Source organism: Pseudophryne corroboree, chromosome 6 (assembly GCF_028390025.1).
Source record: "Pseudophryne corroboree isolate aPseCor3 chromosome 6, aPseCor3.hap2, whole genome shotgun sequence".
Taxonomy (NCBI): domain Eukaryota; kingdom Metazoa; phylum Chordata; class Amphibia; order Anura; family Myobatrachidae; genus Pseudophryne; species Pseudophryne corroboree.
Genome location: NC_086449.1, coordinates 824,412,206 through 824,430,028, shown reverse-complemented (window position 1 = coordinate 824,430,028; position 17,823 = coordinate 824,412,206). Strand labels below are relative to the sequence as shown.

Genomic DNA, 17,823 nt, shown 5'->3' with positions numbered 1-17,823 from the left:
TGTTGTGGCATCTGTGTGATGTTGCTGTGTCTGTACAGTGATGTGGCGTTTGTGTGATGTTGCTTTGTCTGTACAGTGTTGTGGTGTCTGTGTGATATATGCTGTGTCTGTACAGTGTTGTGGCATCTGTGTGATGTTGCTGTGTCTGTACAGTGTTGTGGCGTCTGTGTGATGTTGCTGTGTCTGTACAGTGATGTGGCGTCTGTGTGATGTTGCTGTGTCTGTACAGTGTTGTGGCGTCTGTGTGATGCTGCTGTGTCTGTACAGTGATGTGGCGTCTGTGTGATGTTGCTGTGTCTGTACAGTGTTGTGGCGTCTGTGTGATGCTGCACTGTATATGTAAATAATGACCTGATAAACTGTTATGACCGTCTGGGTTCCTCATGGAGAAAGTTGTGTCCTATGCGGTTATTTTTTATACAAAGTCAGAATTATTGACGCTACATGGACTGAAGAGGGGCGACCCCTACTCCCGCCCCACACACCACCCATATGGAAACATGTGAAGACTAAATGGGTTACCAAGTGATATTACGGGGTGTATTTGTTTTTTTTACAGGTGTGTTGAAACTTCCACTAATGTTACACCACTGGGGGGCACCTCCATGTTTTTTCTGGGTGTTTTGCTGCATTTTCAGCGACTTGTACCTTCAACACAACTATAACACCCGGGCCAGAACCTGCTGCCTCCTGCAGTGTACGTCAGCTGCCCGGACACTTTACTGACTAGTCAGATCTACAGCCTGTACCGACCTTGCGCCGCCACCGTGATGCTCCGTAGCTTGTAGCGATGGCGAACGCAGCAGCATGTACTGGACACTGATACGTATCATGCAACAATTCCAGTAAAATACCATTTTGGACATAGGTCCATTTACAACGGCTGTTTGGACAATTGCGGCCGCAGGATGGCGGATTACATCGCCGCTTGAATGACTCGTCGGACCATAGGCCTGCGCGTTTATCAGACCACTCTCCTGGTGTTCCGCCCCATACAAAACGAGGCGTGAAAAGATTACGAGAAAATACTCCTGTGAACGAGCGCCGGGGGTCACAGCCCCTCAACCAGGCACAAAGACGACAGCTGTTTATCGCTATTCACTGGTGGAGGCTGCGGCTGATATTTCCATGTACACCGCTAATTAGGAGAGAAAGAAGCAGCTCTCTCTGCTCCTGTTTAACCCCTCGCAGCCTTACACTCAAGGTCTAGCTGACAATGCCAACGGTTCACCCACACGGTGCAGACCCTATCGCACGTTCACCAACTTACAGCGAGTCGATGCCTTCCCATAGTCTACAAAAATGTAACTCATGCACACATAAAATATAGATAAAAATATAGGTAACAGGCCGGCTAGATGCTGCAGAAGAAAAATGGTTGCTGCTGGTAACGGCACCTGGAGAGAGGTAAAGTACCAGCCAATCAGCTCCTGACGTGTTACAGGCGGGTTTGAAAAATGACAGGAGTTGATTGGCTAATACTTTCTCTCTCTCCAGGCTCTGATACAGAACAGAGCAAATCACTTATTTATAAATCTATTATGATTATAATGATATGCAAATATTTAGCTAATTTTATTAGACCCGTCTAGGAACGCTGGGCTGACGCCCCGCCTGTTATTTCTCTAGGAACCAGCGAGCTCAAGGAGGCGCGAGGCACAAATTGTAAAAAAAAATAAAAAAATTATTTCTTAAAGTTCAGTCTGTTTTAAACAACAAAGGCTCCAGTTCTAAGTTGAACGCAAGTGAAAATTCAGATCGCAAGAATATATATAGGTAATGTGGTGCAGATAGATATCCGGCATACACGGGCGGGTTACAACATTAATAAGTAAGTAGGCTGCCGCTGACGTAGTCCAAAGTAGGCGCAAAATTCATACGACTCATCTATAAGATTTTAATAAATGATATAATGTGACGTATCGGTGTTCCTCTTGGCGTAACGCCCTGTAAATTGCAGCTTTTCCCAAGCACCTCGGTCATCCTTTCCCATCTGTCGTCATCTTCTCTCAGGACGACCCAACTTCTCAGCTCATTCCATTCACATTCTGCCACTTCTTCATCTTCTTTTCCCTCATTAAAATGCTCTTATTTGACCTGTTTTTGAAAACAATACTCTTGACCTCCCACTAACCCCCCCCAATTACCAGTCTGTCTCCAGCCCATCACTTTGCAGTTTGTAAAAAACATCTCTCCCATCTTCCTTCATGGGCGGCTTTCTCCTGTAGGCCCATCATTGCTTCAGGTTCTTCGCCGGCTCGCTGAAACGAGGCAGCGACACCAAATTAGCAAATGACCTTCACACAGCGAAAACCAGAAGACGCTATTTAGTTCTTAGCTGAATCGACCCGTCTGGGGTCTTTGATAGTGCGGACCACCCAGCATTTCTTCACATTCTCCAGGGACTAAACTGAGAATGTGAAACCCATAAGATTATGATGGCATGAGCTTAAAAAACGAAGAACACAACATACATTCAATGTAAGCAAAGTATGTACAGTTGTTGTTTTTCTTTGTGTGTGTGTGTGTGTGTGTGTGTGTGTGTGTGTGTTTTCCAACGTTTCATTTTAGGGACTGATTGCTGTGATATTGACTCACATACAAAACATTTTCTGCACCTGCAAATGGCCTATGTCTCAGCGCAGTCCTTTCTCTCGCTTGAGCTCCAAACAATTGATGTTGCAGGTACCTGTTTCATGCTGTGAGGCAGGCCCTCTACATCTGCCATCACGTGCGGGAATGACTGAGTGTTTTGAGGGAGAGTGAGAGGTGACGTAGCCGCAAAGAGCTTCTAGTAAATGAATAGGCTGCAGGCTCAGTGATGTCACTGGCTCCTAGTGACTGGATAGGCTGCACTCTCAGTGATGTCACTGGCTCCTAGCGACTGGATAGGCTGCACTCTCAGTGATGTCACTGGCTCCTAGTGACTGGATGGCTGCGCACTCTCAATGACATCATTTGTTCCCAGGAAAGTGATTGGCTGGCTTCACATAAACCTTCTATAATGTGATACCACGGCTGCCCCTTCAATGTGTCTAGACAGATGCATCATAAAACAAATTAACTCAGTACATTAACTTTCTATCAGGTGCGTTCTAGCGCCATCCTATGTATGAATCAAAGAAACCAATCAAATATCGTAACACATTTTCAATAATTTTTATTTATTTTGTTTTAGTTTTTTTGTATATATTTTTGGCATCCTGTGTCGAGAAAATAAACAAATTAACAAAAATTAAAATATTGGTACATGGAGAGAGACAGAAAGGTCTACATTAACCCCTTCACTTCCAGAGGTCAGGTGGCATTAGGAACATGTAGAACAGCGCCCCCTATGACTCTGGAAGGGAAAATATGTTTTTATTACCCTTAAAAAAAAAAAGTTTGAACAAGGTTTAAAAAAAACAAAAAAATAAAAATAAAAAAGGCACAAAACAGCTGAATGAAATACAAAGGGAGGAGATTGCTAAACCCCTTTGTGGCAATGATGATCTAGGCGGCTGGCTTCTCCAACAGCTGGGGGGGGGGGGGGGGTACAGTATAACGTACAGAAACACATCTGACAAACAAGAACCGGAGTCAGTCGGCCAGCAGCCAAAAATAAAAATCGCCCCTTAAATTCTATAAGCGGGGTCTCCCTTCCTAGCCCATAAATCACCTGTCAGTTCTCACAGGAACACATTAAACCCCCTTCCCCTATAACATGCCCAGATAATACATTCATTAGCTCTCTGAACATCGCCCCGTTCTGGGTGAGGGTCCGGAACTGGAAAATCACCTATGCACCGCCCACAGTGGTCAGCATCGCAAAGGGATACAGCAGCTGTTCACACGCTCAGTGTCAAAGTTCAGAGACTATGAACTGTGCACCAGGGTGGACACAACTACATTTCCCATGATGCTCAGCCAGCTGTCGCAGAGTACTCTGCATCCAGGGTCACACCTCATGCTTCTATCACACACACACAAAGGAGTACTATCTATTGATATGTAATACTTAGGTCGGCTGTAATAATCCAGCACAGATTATATTAGTCTATGCCGGGGTTCACCCAGCGTCCAGCACCAGCTCAGATGCTCTGCGGGAAGCCGTACGCACAGTGAAGGCTGCCATGTAGTTGGCTGAACCAATGGCGTAGAGAATGGAGCCTCTCCGTACAGTAGGGATATAGGCTCCTGCTGGGCTGGGCTGGGCTCTGGCGGCTGCTGTAGGCTGGCAGCGGTGGTAGAGGGGTCCGAGTGACTGCACTGCATACACAGATCTGGGACTTCATCCATGGGCAAACGTCATCCGCTGGGCATTGCAAAGCATGAACCTGGGCACAGGGATATGGGTGGTAAGCAAGAGCTTGTAAGACAAGGCACTTGGTGGTCACAGGGCTATGTATGCTGGGTATGACTTATGCTGGGCACAGGGCTATGTATGCTGGGTATGAGTGTGTTATGCTGGGCACAGGGCTATGTATGCTGGGTATGAGTGTGTTATGCTGGGCACAGGGCTATGTATGCTGGGTATGAGTGTGTTATGCTGGGCACAGGGCTGTGTATGCTGGGTATGAGTGTGTTATGCTGGGCACAGGGCTATATATGCTGTGTATGAGTGTGTTATGCTGGGCACAGGGCTATATATGCTGTGTATGAGTGTGTTATGCTGGGCACAGGGCTATGTATGCTGTGTATGACGTATGCCGGGAACAGGGCTATGTATGCTGTGTATGAGTGTGTTATGCTGGGCACAGGGCTATGTATGCTGTGTATGAGTGTGTTATGCTGGGCACAGGGCTATGTATCCTGTGTATGAGTGTGTTATGCTGGGCACAGGGCTATGTATGCTGGGCACAGGGCTATGTATGCTGTGTATGAGTGTGTTATGCTGGGCACAGGGCAATGTATGCTGTGTATGAGTGTGTTATGCTGGGCACAGGGCTATGTATGCTGGGTATGAGTGAGTTATGCTGGGCACAGGGCTATGTATGCTGGGTATGAGTGAGTTATGCTGGGCACAGGGCTATTTATGCTGGGTATGAGTGAGTTATGCTGGGCACAGGGCTATGTATGCTGTATATGAGTGTGTTATGCCGGGCACAGGGCTATGTATGCTGTGTATTAGTGAGTAATGCTGGGCACAGGGCTATGTATGCTGTGTATGAGTGTGTTATGCTGGGCACAGGGCTATGTATGCTGGGTATGAGTGTGTTATGCTGGGCACAGGGCTATGTATGCTGGGTATGAGTGTGTTATGCTGGGCACAGGGCTATGTATGCTGGGTATGAGTGTGTTATGCTGGGCACAGGGCTATGTATGCTGGGTATGAGTGTGTTATGCTGGGCACAGAGCTATGTATGCTGTGTATTAGTGAGTTATGCTGGGCACAGGGCTATGTATGCTGGGTATGAGTGTGTTATGCTGGGCACAGGGCTATGTATGCTGTGTATGAGTGTGTTATGCTGGGCACAGGGCTATGTATGCTGTGTATGAGTGTGTTATGCTGGGCACAGGGCTATGTATGCTGGGTATGAGTGTGTTATGCTGGGCACAGGGCTATGTATGCTGGGTATGAGTGTGTTATGCTGGGCACAGGGCTATGTATGCTGGGTATGAGTGTGTTATGCTGGGCACAGGGCTATGTATGCTGGGTATGAGTGTGTTATGCTGGACACAGGGCTATGTATGCTGTGTATTAGTGAGTAATGCTAGGCATAGGGCTATGTATGCTGGGTATGAGTGTGTTATGCTGGGCACAGGGCTATGTATGCTGGGTATGAGTGTGTTATGCTGGGCACAGGGCTATGTATGCTGTGTATTAGTGAGTAATGCTGGGCACAGGGCTATGTATGCTGTGTATGAGTGTGTTATGCTGGGCACAGGGCTATGTATGCTGGGTATGAGTGTGTTATGCTGGGCACAGGGCTATGTATGCTGTGTATGAGTGTGTTATGCTGGGCACAGGGCTATGTATGCTGTGTATGAGTGTGGTATACCAGGCACAGGGCTGTGTATGAGTGTGTTATGCTGGGCACAGGGCTATGTATGCTGTGTATGAGTGTGTTATGCTGGGCACAGGGCTATGTATGCTGTGTATGAGTGTGTTATGCTGGGCACAGGGCTATATATGCTGTGTATGAGTGTGTTATGCTGGGCACGGGGCTATGTATGCTGTGTATGAGTGTGTTATGCTGGGCACAGGGCTATGTATCCTGTGTATGAGTGTGTTATGCTGGGTACAGGGCTATGTATGCTGTGTATGAGTGTGTTATGCTGGGCACAGGGCTATGTATGCTCGGTATGAGTGTGTTATGCTGGGCACAGGGCTATGTATGCTGGGTATGAGTGTGTTATGCTGGGCACAGGGCTATGTATGCTGGGTATGAGTGTTATGCTGGGCACAGGGCTATGTATGCTGGGTATGAGTGTGTTATGCTGGGTACAGGGCTATGTATGCTGTGTATGACTTATGCTGGGCACAGGGCTATGTATGCTGGGTATGAGTGTGTTATGCTGGGCACAGGGCTATGTATGCTGGGTATGAGTGTGCTATGCTGGGCATAGGGCTATGTATGCTGTGTATGAGTGTGTTATGCTGGGCACAGGGCTATGTATGCTGGGTATGAGTGTGGTATACCAGGCACAGGGCTATGTATGCTGTGTATGAGTGTGTTATGCCGGGCACAGGGCTATGTATGCTGTATATGAGTGTGTTATGCTGGGCACAGGGCTATGTATGCTGTGTATGACTTATGCTGGGCACAGGGCTATGTATGCTGTGTATGAGTGTGTTATGCTGGGCACAGGGCTATGTATGCTGGGTATGAGTGTGTTATGCTGGGCACAGGGCTATGTATGCTGGGTATGAGTGTGTTATGCTGGGCACAGGGCTATGTATGCTGTGTATGAGTGTGTTATGCTGGGCACAGGGCTATGTATGCTGGGTATGAGTGTGTTATGCTGGGCACAAGGCTATGTATGCTGGGTATGAGTGTGTTATGCTGGGCACAGGGCTATGTATGCTGTGTATGAGTGTGTTATGGTGGGCACATAGCTATGTATGCTGTGTATGAGTGTGTTATGGTGGGCCCATAGCTATGTATGCTGGGTATGAGTGTGTTATGCCGGGCACAGGGCTATATATGCTGTATATGAGTGTGTTATGCTGGGCACAGGGCTATGTATGCTGGGTATGAGTGTGTTATGCTGGGCACAGGGCTATGTATGCTGTGTATGACTTATGCTGGGCACAGGGCTATGTATGCTGGGTGTAGCTGTGTTATGCTAGGCACAGGGCTATGTATGCTGGGTATGAGTGTGTTATGCTGGGCACAGGGCTATGTATGCTGTGTATTAGTGAGTAATGCTGGGCACAGGGCTATGTATGCTGTGTATGAGTGTGTTATGCTGGGCACAGGGCTATGTATGCTGGGTATGAGTGTGTTATGCTGGGCACAGGGCTATGTATGCTGTGTATGAGTGTGTTATGCTGGGCACAGGGCTATGTATGCTGTGTATGAGTGTGGTATACCAGGCACAGGGCTGTGTATGAGTGTGTTATGCTGGGCACAGGGCTATGTATGCTGTGTATGAGTGTGTTATGCTGGGCACAGGGCTATGTATGCTGTGTATGAGTGTGTTATGCTGGGCACAGGGCTATATATGCTGTGTATGAGTGTGTTATGCTGGGCACGGGGCTATGTATGCTGTGTATGAGTGTGTTATGCTGGGCACAGGGCTATGTATCCTGTGTATGAGTGTGTTATGCTGGGTACAGGGCTATGTATGCTGTGTATGAGTGTGTTATGCTGGGCACAGGGCTATGTATGCTCGGTATGAGTGTGTTATGCTGGGCACAGGGCTATGTATGCTGGGTATGAGTGTGTTATGCTGGGCACAGGGCTATGTATGCTGGGTATGAGTGTTATGCTGGGCACAGGGCTATGTATGCTGGGTATGAGTGTGTTATGCTGGGTACAGGGCTATGTATGCTGTGTATGACTTATGCTGGGCACAGGGCTATGTATGCTGGGTATGAGTGTGTTATGCTGGGCACAGGGCTATGTATGCTGGGTATGAGTGTGCTATGCTGGGCATAGGGCTATGTATGCTGTGTATGAGTGTGTTATGCTGGGCACAGGGCTATGTATGCTGGGTATGAGTGTGGTATACCAGGCACAGGGCTATGTATGCTGTGTATGAGTGTGTTATGCCGGGCACAGGGCTATGTATGCTGTATATGAGTGTGTTATGCTGGGCACAGGGCTATGTATGCTGTGTATGACTTATGCTGGGCACAGGGCTATGTATGCTGTGTATGAGTGTGTTATGCTGGGCACAGGGCTATGTATGCTGGGTATGAGTGTGTTATGCTGGGCACAGGGCTATGTATGCTGGGTATGAGTGTGTTATGCTGGGCACAGGGCTATGTATGCTGTGTATGAGTGTGTTATGCTGGGCACAGGGCTATGTATGCTGGGTATGAGTGTGTTATGCTGGGCACAAGGCTATGTATGCTGGGTATGAGTGTGTTATGCTGGGCACAGGGCTATGTATGCTGTGTATGAGTGTGTTATGGTGGGCACATAGCTATGTATGCTGTGTATGAGTGTGTTATGGTGGGCCCATAGCTATGTATGCTGGGTATGAGTGTGTTATGCCGGGCACAGGGCTATATATGCTGTATATGAGTGTGTTATGCTGGGCACAGGGCTATGTATGCTGGGTATGAGTGTGTTATGCTGGGCACAGGGCTATGTATGCTGTGTATGACTTATGCTGGGCACAGGGCTATGTATGCTGGGTGTAGCTGTGTTATGCTAGGCACAGGGCTATGTATGCTGGGTATGAGTGTGTTATGCTGGGCACAGGGCTATGTATGCTGGGTATGAGTGTGTTATGCCGGGCACAGGGCTATGTATGCTGTGTATGAGTGTGTTATGCTGGGCACAGGGCTATGTATGACTTATGCTGGGCACAGGGCTATCTATGCTGGGTATGAGTGTGTTATGCTGGGAACAGGGCTATATATGCTGTGTATGAGTGTGTTATGCTGGGCACAGGGCTATGTATGCTGTGTATGACTTATGCTGGGCACAGGGCTATGTATGCTGTGTATGAGTGTGTTATGCTGGGCACAGGGCTATGTATGCTGGGTATGAGTGAGTTATGCTGGGCACAGGGCTATGTATGCTGTGTATGAGTGTGTTATGCTGGGCACAGGGCTATGTATGCTTGGTATGAGTGTGTTATGCTGGGCACAGGGCTATATATGCTGTGTATGAGTGTGTTATGCTGGGCACAGGGCTATGTATGCTGGGTATGAGTGTGTTATGCTGGGCACAGGGCTATATATGCTGTGTATGAGTGTGTTATGCTGGGCACAGGGCTATGTATGCTGTGTATGAGTGTGTTATGCTGGGCACAGGGCTATGTATGCTGTGTATGAGTGTGTTATGCTGGGCACAGGGCTATGTATGCTGGGTATGAGTGTGTTATGCTGGGCACAGGGCTATGTATGCTGTGTATGCTGTGTATGAGTGTGTTATGCTGGGCACAGGGCTATGTATGCTGTGTATGACTTATGCTGGGCACAGGGCTATGTATGCTGTGTATGAGTGTGTTATGCTGGGCACAGGGCTATGTATGAGTGTGTTATGCTGGGCACAGGGCTATGTATGCTGGGTATGAGTGTGTTATGCTGGGCACAGGGCTATGTATGCTGTGTATGAGTGTGTTATGCTGAGCACAGGGCTATGTATGCTGTGTATGAGTGTGTTATGCTGGGCACAGGGCTATGTATGCTGGGTATGAGTGTGTTATGCTGGGCACAGGGCTATGTATGCTGGGTATGAGTGTGTTATGCTGGGCACAGGGCTATGTATGCTGTGTATTAGTGAGTAATGCTGGGCACAGGGCTATGTATGCTGTGTATGAGTGTGTTATGCTGGGCACAGGGCTATGTATGCTGGGTATGAGTGTGTTATGCTGGGCACAGGGCTATGTATGCTGTGTATTAGTGAGTAATGCTGGGCACAGGGCTATGTATGCTGTGTATGAGTGTGTTATGCTGGGCACAGGGCTATGTATCCTGTGTATGAGTGTGTTATGCTGGGCACAGGGCTATCTATGCTGGGTATGAGTGTGTTATGCTGGGAACAGGGCTATATATGCTGTGTATGAGTGTGTTATGCTGGGCACAGGGCTATGTATGCTGTGTATGACTTATGCTGGGCACGGGGCTATGTATGCTGTGTATGAGTGTGTTATGCTGGGCACAGGGCTATGTATGCTGGGTATGAGTGAGTTATGCTGGGCACAGGGTTATGTATGCTGTGTATGAGTGTGTTATGCTGGGCACAGGGCTATGTATGCTGGGTATGAGTGTGTTATGCTGGGCACAGGGCTATATATGCTGTGTATGAGTGTGTTATGCTGGGCACAGGGCTATGTATGCTGGGTATGAGTGTGTTATGCTGGGCACAGGGCTATGTATGCTGGGTATGAGTGTGTTATGCTGGGCACAGGGCTATATATGCTGTGTATGAGTGTGTTATGCTGGGCACAGGGCTATGTATGCTGTGTATGAGTGTGTTATGCTGGGCACAGGGCTATGTATGCTGGGTATGAGTGTGTTATGCTGGGCACAGGGCTATGTATGCTGTGTATGCTGTGTATGAGTGTGTTATGCTGGGCACAGGGCTATGTATGCTGTGTATGACTTATGCTGGGCACAGGGCTATGTATGCTGTGTATGAGTGTGTTATGCTGGGCACAGGGCTATGTATGAATGTGTTATGCTGGGCACAGGGCTATGTATGCTGGGTATGAGTGTGTTATGCTGGGCACAGGGCTATGTATGCTGTGTATGAGTGTGTTATGCTGAGCACAGGGCTATGTATGCTGTGTATGAGTGTGTTATGCTGGGCACAGGGCTATGTATGCTGGGTATGAGTGTGTTATGCTGGGCACAGGGCTATGTATGCTGGGTATGAGTGTGTTATGCTGGGCACAGGGCTATGTATGCTGGGTATGAGTGTGTTATGCATGGCACAGGGCTATGTATGCTGTGTATGACTTATGCTGGGCACAGGGCTATTTATGCTGTGTATGAGGGTGTTATGCTGGGCACAGGGCTATGTATGAGTGTGTTATGCTGGGCACAGGGCTATGTATGCTGTGTATGAGTGTGTTATGCTGGGCACAGGGCTATGTATGCTGGGTATGAGTGTGTTATGCTGGGCACAGGGCTATGTATGCTGGGTATGAGTGTGTTATGCTGGGCACAGGGCTATGTATGCTGGGTATGAGTGTGTTATGCTGGGCACAGGGCTATGTATGCTGTGTATGAGTGTGTTATGCTGGGCACAGGGCTATGTATGAGTGTGTTATGCTGGGCACAGGGCTATGTATGCTGGGTATGAGTGTGTTATGCTGGGCACAGGGCTATGTATGCTGGGTATGAGTGTGTTATGCCGGGCACAGGGCTATATATGCTGGGTATGAGTGTGTTATGCCGGGCGCAGGGCTATATATGCTGTATATGAGTGTGTTATGCTGGGCACAGGGCTATGTATGCTGTGTATGAGTGTGTTATGCCGGGCACAGGGCTATATATGCTGTATATGAGTGTGTTATGCTGGGCACAGGGCTATGTATGCTGTGTATGAGTGTGTTATGCTGGGCACAGGGCTATGTATGCTGGGTATGAGTGTGTTATGCTGGGCACAGGGCTATGTATGCTGTGTATGAGTGTGTTATGCTGGGCACAGGGCTATGTATGAGTGTGTTATGCTGGGCACAGGGCTATGTATGCTGGGTATGAGTGTGTTATGCTGGGCACAGTGCTATGTATGCTGTGTATGAGTGTGTTAGCCCTGTGACCAGCATATGTATGCTGGGTATGAGTGTGTTATGCTGGGCACAGGGCTATGTATGCTGTATATCAGTGTGTTATGCTGGGTATGAGTGTGTTATGCTGGGCACAGGGCTATGTATGCTGTGTATGACTTATGCTGGGCACAGGGTTATGTATGCTGGGTATGAGTGTGTTATGCTGGGCACAGGGCTATGTATGCTGTGTATGAGTGTGTTATGCTGGGCACAGGGTTATGTATGCTGGGTATTAGTGTTATGCTGGGCACAGGGCTATGTATGCTGTGTATGAGTGTGTTATGCTGGGCACAGGGCTATGTATGCTGGGTATGAGTGTGGTATACCTGGCACAGGGCTATGTATGCTGTGTAGGAGTGTGTTATGCTGGGCACAGGGCTATGTATGCTGGGTATGAGTGTGGTATACCAGGCACAGGGCTATGTATGCTGTGTATGAGTGTGTTATGCTGGGCACAGGGCTGTGTATGACTGTGTTATGCTGGACACAGGGCTATGTACGCTGGGTATAGCTGTGTTATGTGGGCACAGGGCTATGTACGCTGGGTATAGCGGTGTTATGCTGGACACAGGGCTATGTACGCTGGGTATAGCTGTGTTATGTGGGCACAGGGCTATGTACGCTGGGTATAGCTGTGTTATGCTGGGCACAGGGCTATGTACGCTGGGTATAGCTGTGTTATGCTGGGCACAGGGCTATGTATGCTGTGTATGAGTGTGTTATGCCGGGCACAGGGCTATATATGCTGTATATGAGTGTGTTATGCTGGGCACAGGGCTATGTATGCTGTGTATGAGTGTGTTATGCTGGGCACAGGGCTATGTATGCTGGGTATGAGTGTGTTATGCTGGGCACAGGGCTATGTATGCTGTGTATGAGTGTGTTATGCTGGGCACAGGGCTATGTATGAGTGTGTTATGCTGGGCACAGGGCTATGTATGCTGGGTATGAGTGTGTTATGCTGGGCACAGTGCTATGTATGCTGTGTATGAGTGTGTTAGCCCTGTGCCCAGCATATGTATGCTGGGTATGAGTGTGTTTTGCTGGGCACAGGGCTATGTATGCTGTATATGAGTGTGTTATGCTGGGTATGAGTGTGTTATGCTGGGCACAGGGCTATGTATGCTGTGTATGACTTATGCTGGGCACAGGGCTATGTATGCTGTGTATGAGTGTGTTATGCTGGGCACAGGGCTATGTATGCTGGGTATGAGTGTGTTATGCTGGGCACAGGGCTATGTATGCTGTGTATGAGTGTGTTATGCTGGGCACAGGGTTATGTATGCTGGGTATTAGTGTTATGCTGGGCACAGGGCTATGTATGCTGTGTATGAGTGTGTTATGCTGGGCACAGGGCTATGTATGCTGGGTATGAGTGTGGTATACCAGGCACAGGGCTATGTATGCTGTGTATGAGTGTGTTATGCTGGGCACAGGGCTATGTATGCTGGGTATGAGTGTGGTATACCAGGCACAGGGCTATGTATGCTGTGTATGAGTGTGTTATGCTGGGCACAGGGCTATGTATGCTGGGTATGAGTGTGTTATGCTGGACACAGGGCTGTGTGTGCTGGGTATGAGTGTGTTATGCTGGGCACAGGGCTGTGTATGAGTGTGTTATGCTGGGCACAGGGCTGTGTATGACTGTTATGCTGGACACAGGGCTATGTACGCTGGGTATAGCGGTGTTATGCTGGGCACAGGGCTATGTACGCTGGGTATAGCTGTGTTATGCTGGGCACAGGGCTATGTACGCTGGGTATAGCTGTGTTATGCTGGGCACAGGGCTATGTACGCTGGGTATAGCTGTGTTATGCTGGGCACAGGGCTATGTACGCTGGGTATAGCTTTGTTATGCTGGGCACAGGGCTATGTACGCTGGGTATGAGTGTGTTATGCTGGGCACAGGGCTGTGTATGAGTGTGTTATGCTGGGCACAGGGCTATGTACGCTGGGTATAGCTGTGTTATGCTGGGCACAGGGCTATGTACGCTGGGTATAGCTGTGTTATGCTGGGCACAGGGCTATGTACGCTGGGTATAGCTGTGTTATGCTGGGCACAGGGCTATGTATGCTGGGTATAGCGGTGTTATGCTGGGCACAGGGCTATGTACGCTGGGTATAGCTGTGTTATGCTGGGCACAGGGCTATGTACGCTGGGTATAGCTGTGTTATGCTGGGCACAGGGCTATGTACGCTGGGTATAGCTGTGTTATGCTGGGCACAGGGCTATGTACGCTGGGTATAGCTGTATGCTCTCCGTCCTCTGCGGGACATCTTTCAGTGCAGTCTTAGTGAATGTAAAGGTTAATTCTCAAATACTGGTTCAGCTCCAACATGCAGTATGTCCCCTTCACTGCACTGTGAGCAGGCCATCCTAAGGATCTGTAACATCATCACATATTCCTAATGCAGAGTGTGGAAGGGGCCTCTGTGAGTGTTCCCTGTGGGTTCCTCAGCAGCCGAGGCCTCCCCACTTAGCGTGTCCCTATCAGTGAGATAAACCCACAGAAAATTATATAATGGTGACAAAACAATCTGTAGCACAAATGCACAGAAGACCTTATACCAGAGGCCCGGAGCCACCCAGCTCCTCCAATCAACATGACGCCTTCCAGCAGCTGTGGAACTACACACCCCAGCATGCAGGTAGATGTACTTCCCCATGCTGAATAATCCTGCTGTATGCAAACCTCTCACAGCTCTGCAACAGCTGCTGGAAACCAGAACCCGTCATACCCTGCAGAACCTTACACGGGAGCAGAGACTGTTTCTGATTTAAACATTACGGATATTGCTGCTTTAATATTGTAAAAAAATAATAATCAGGCAATAAATTGACATTAAAAGATCCAATATGGCAATTAATCCATACGCAAAAAACACACACACGCGCACATTTGTCACATCTATACACGTGTGCGTGCGAATACAGTACACACACAATTCTATTCCGTGGGTTTCGCCAGCTGAGGGGCCCCCAGTTGCACCCGTAGCCTGGACAAAAGGGGATCAATCAGAAGAAATAACAGACAGACACAAATGGGTGATTCAACGATTTAAGGGCCCCGGTGCAGGCGTCAATCACAAGAAAATAAAAAAGTAAAATGACCTGAAATATTCAGGTGTTCCACATTACTCCTCAACAACACGTCAGGAACGGAGGTTTCTGGACTTTTTCTTGTTTGACACAAAAGTTTTCAAAAAAACATTCCCACCCACCCCCTCATATGATAACTCTAAAAAGGTATAGCAGCGGCAGCCATTTTGCTCAGTAAGATTTGCCTGTAGTGTAGTGTAGCTAGTGTAAGAGGGAGTGTATGTACAGTCTATAATATATATATATATATATATATATATATATATATATATATATATATATATATAAATCACGCATACATACACACACCTATTAGATGTAGTGTCAGGCTGTATGCCCCAAAAGTAATAAAAACAATAACAGATGCATCTTGCCATTAATAAAGGGGATATTTTTGAAGCCTCTATATAAGCAGAGGATGATAAGCGGCATCCTGTGAACTTTGTCCTCTCGCCGTTGCGCTATGCTCACTGATCCCTCTGCTGCGACCTATACGCCAACACAGGATGTTAGAGTAAAAATGTACTTGGCGAGACCACACCTCGTATACGCCTCCCTCGAGCAGCTTCCGTCCAGTCCAGACTGAAGACAACACCACCATGGTATACTGTACAAGATATTTATACGCTGGTTGATTGCTTCTCCATGACGATTCTGTCTAGCGAGCCCTTCGGATTAACAGACGATCATCGCTCCGTGTCTGGATAGCAGGACCCAGTCTCGAGTCCCTTCTGTGGACTTAAAAGTGAACTCTTCACCTACCCAAAATGGAGGAACCACGACTCGTGCCTCTGGGTCTTATTACGGACACCCAACAGAACGTTAGGTTGCCGTATAATAAATATTGGTTCGGACCACAGAAAACAACAGGAGTAGATGACAGGTGCACTTTCAGGACTTTGTAACTGAAGATCCCCCTTTCAGGGAGTAACATTCCTGGGCGTGCCGTGTTGTACAGCCTAAACACATCTGGGTGGAACGGACAGCTGCTAATTTATGGTGCGTTTATCCTTACAGACGTAGCGAGGACACACTCCGCTCTGTAACTGGGGTCTGCTCACGGAGCAGGTTCTGAATTATCCGCAGACTGGCAGGAACCTTTGACCTCGGCTGGCGATAACTTACTGGAAAAGCCTAAACATCCCATCACATTCCACCGTGTCTCCAGTATGTGGAAAGTTTCATCTTCACCGATGGCTCATTGTTTTGTGATTATCCCCCCCCCCCCCAATTCCCGTTAAACCTCCTGGTCAGATATGGATTGCATGGGTTCTGAATGATACATTGAATTCCTGAGGTGATCAGAGGTAGAGGGTCTTCTGCTGGCCACCAGGAGGGGCAAGCTTTACCAAACATCAGACACAGACATCGGTGGTACGGCATCAAACTGGGACATCAGAGAGACCTTATCCAACACTAAAAGAAAATTCTGCACACCGAGCGCCATGCAAGGTTTCCCCAGCGATGGTAAATTGTACCTGGGATTAACGAGCCAGCCCGGCGGAAATTATGCAATTTATGGTTAGATCTAAGAGTACGGTTCTCCAAAAGCTCAGAACTTCGCTACCAGCGATCGGCTGGGCATATTGCTTATTCACTCCCTTCAGAGAGGTCTAGAAAAGGCAGGATTTAAAAAAAAAACCAAAAGCCAAAATGGCCGATAAAAGTTCAGCTCGTCACTTTCACAAATATATAAGCAAAAAAATAATTCCCGCCAAGAGAATAACGGCAAAGTGCGGCATGGAGCCTAAACCTTGGGGGGAGGCGGGTTGCTTGCCCTGATCTAAAGGACAAAACCAAACGTAGAGTCAGATATCACCTTCAGTCATAGTATGGGAGATCCTTTTTATACATATATATTTGTGAATGTGTCAAGGTGACTTTTCGGAGATCGGCTGGTGTTTGAGACTTTAGGTGACCCTGGTTGGGTTTGGGTTGCTGGATTTGTTGAACGGATCGCCAAAGTGCTGGCTGAGATCTCCCTAACCAGGACAAACAAGGAGGAAAGGGGCTCATTGTACAGATTCTGTCATTTTCAACCCCCCAACCCCACTTCGATGAATCTTGGGGAAAAAAAGTTACTGGAAAAGGCGGTTAACAACGATCTATTGGAAATGAATGGAGTTTGGTGCAATACGTAGACCATGTAGTGTTGGCCAGAATACTTGTCGGGTTGTAGGACAGGAATATCATCTTTGTAGATTGATGGGAACCTCTGTAACAGTCTCAATAGACAGGTTAAAGCCTCGAGGTTTGGCATAACGGACCCTTTACATGATATGCCGTCAAACACCGTCACAAGGGGCCTGGCAAACTCTCTCTTTTCTGCAAAAAGTCTGATGAGTTAATGAACGGAAGCGTGGACCCACTGTAACTAATGACCCGGGGAGGTCAACTCCACCTGACGTTGAGTAAAATCTGGTCCTGAAGGGTCATACTGCCAACACCAGAACTCCAGGAGAAGGGTCAGCCCTTGCGGTAACGGTCAAAACAGTCCAGTGTGCCGACAAGGCAGTGCAAGGCTGGATGTGCGGGTCCCTGCCCGAGGCTGGAGCCGGCGGGCGGAGGGGAATATTGTCGGCGAACACTGTGTGGTAGAGCTAAAAGGTGATGTCCTTGTTCCCCGGAGTGGGTGAGGTCAGGATGACTCTTCCAAGGCATTGACCACTTGTTCCAAGATGTCAGGGCAGTGATCCGCTATCTGCTGCAGGATGGTGTTGGCGAATTCCTGCAGATCCGCACTCTCACGCTCACATTTCTCTAGCTCCTCGCTCAGCTGCAAAGAAATGGGAGACATTAGCAAACGGAACAGGGAACCGGGAACGTTGACGGGATCCTGTGCGGAA

At 48.1% G+C, this 17,823-nt stretch overlaps 1 protein-coding gene across 1 annotated transcript in view; it reads right to left on the bottom strand.

The window, feature by feature from the left end:
• Positions 1-3,144: 3,144 nt before the first annotated feature.
• The window catches only part of ERC1 (ELKS/RAB6-interacting/CAST family member 1), a 79,495-nt gene continuing 64,816 nt past the window's right edge, over positions 3,145-17,823 (bottom strand). The window contains exon 5 of the mRNA XM_063930080.1: positions 3,145-17,753. Coding sequence (XP_063786150.1) covers positions 17,616-17,753 — 138 coding nt within the window. The 3' untranslated portion in view covers positions 3,145-17,615. The remainder of the gene's footprint in view (positions 17,754-17,823) is intronic.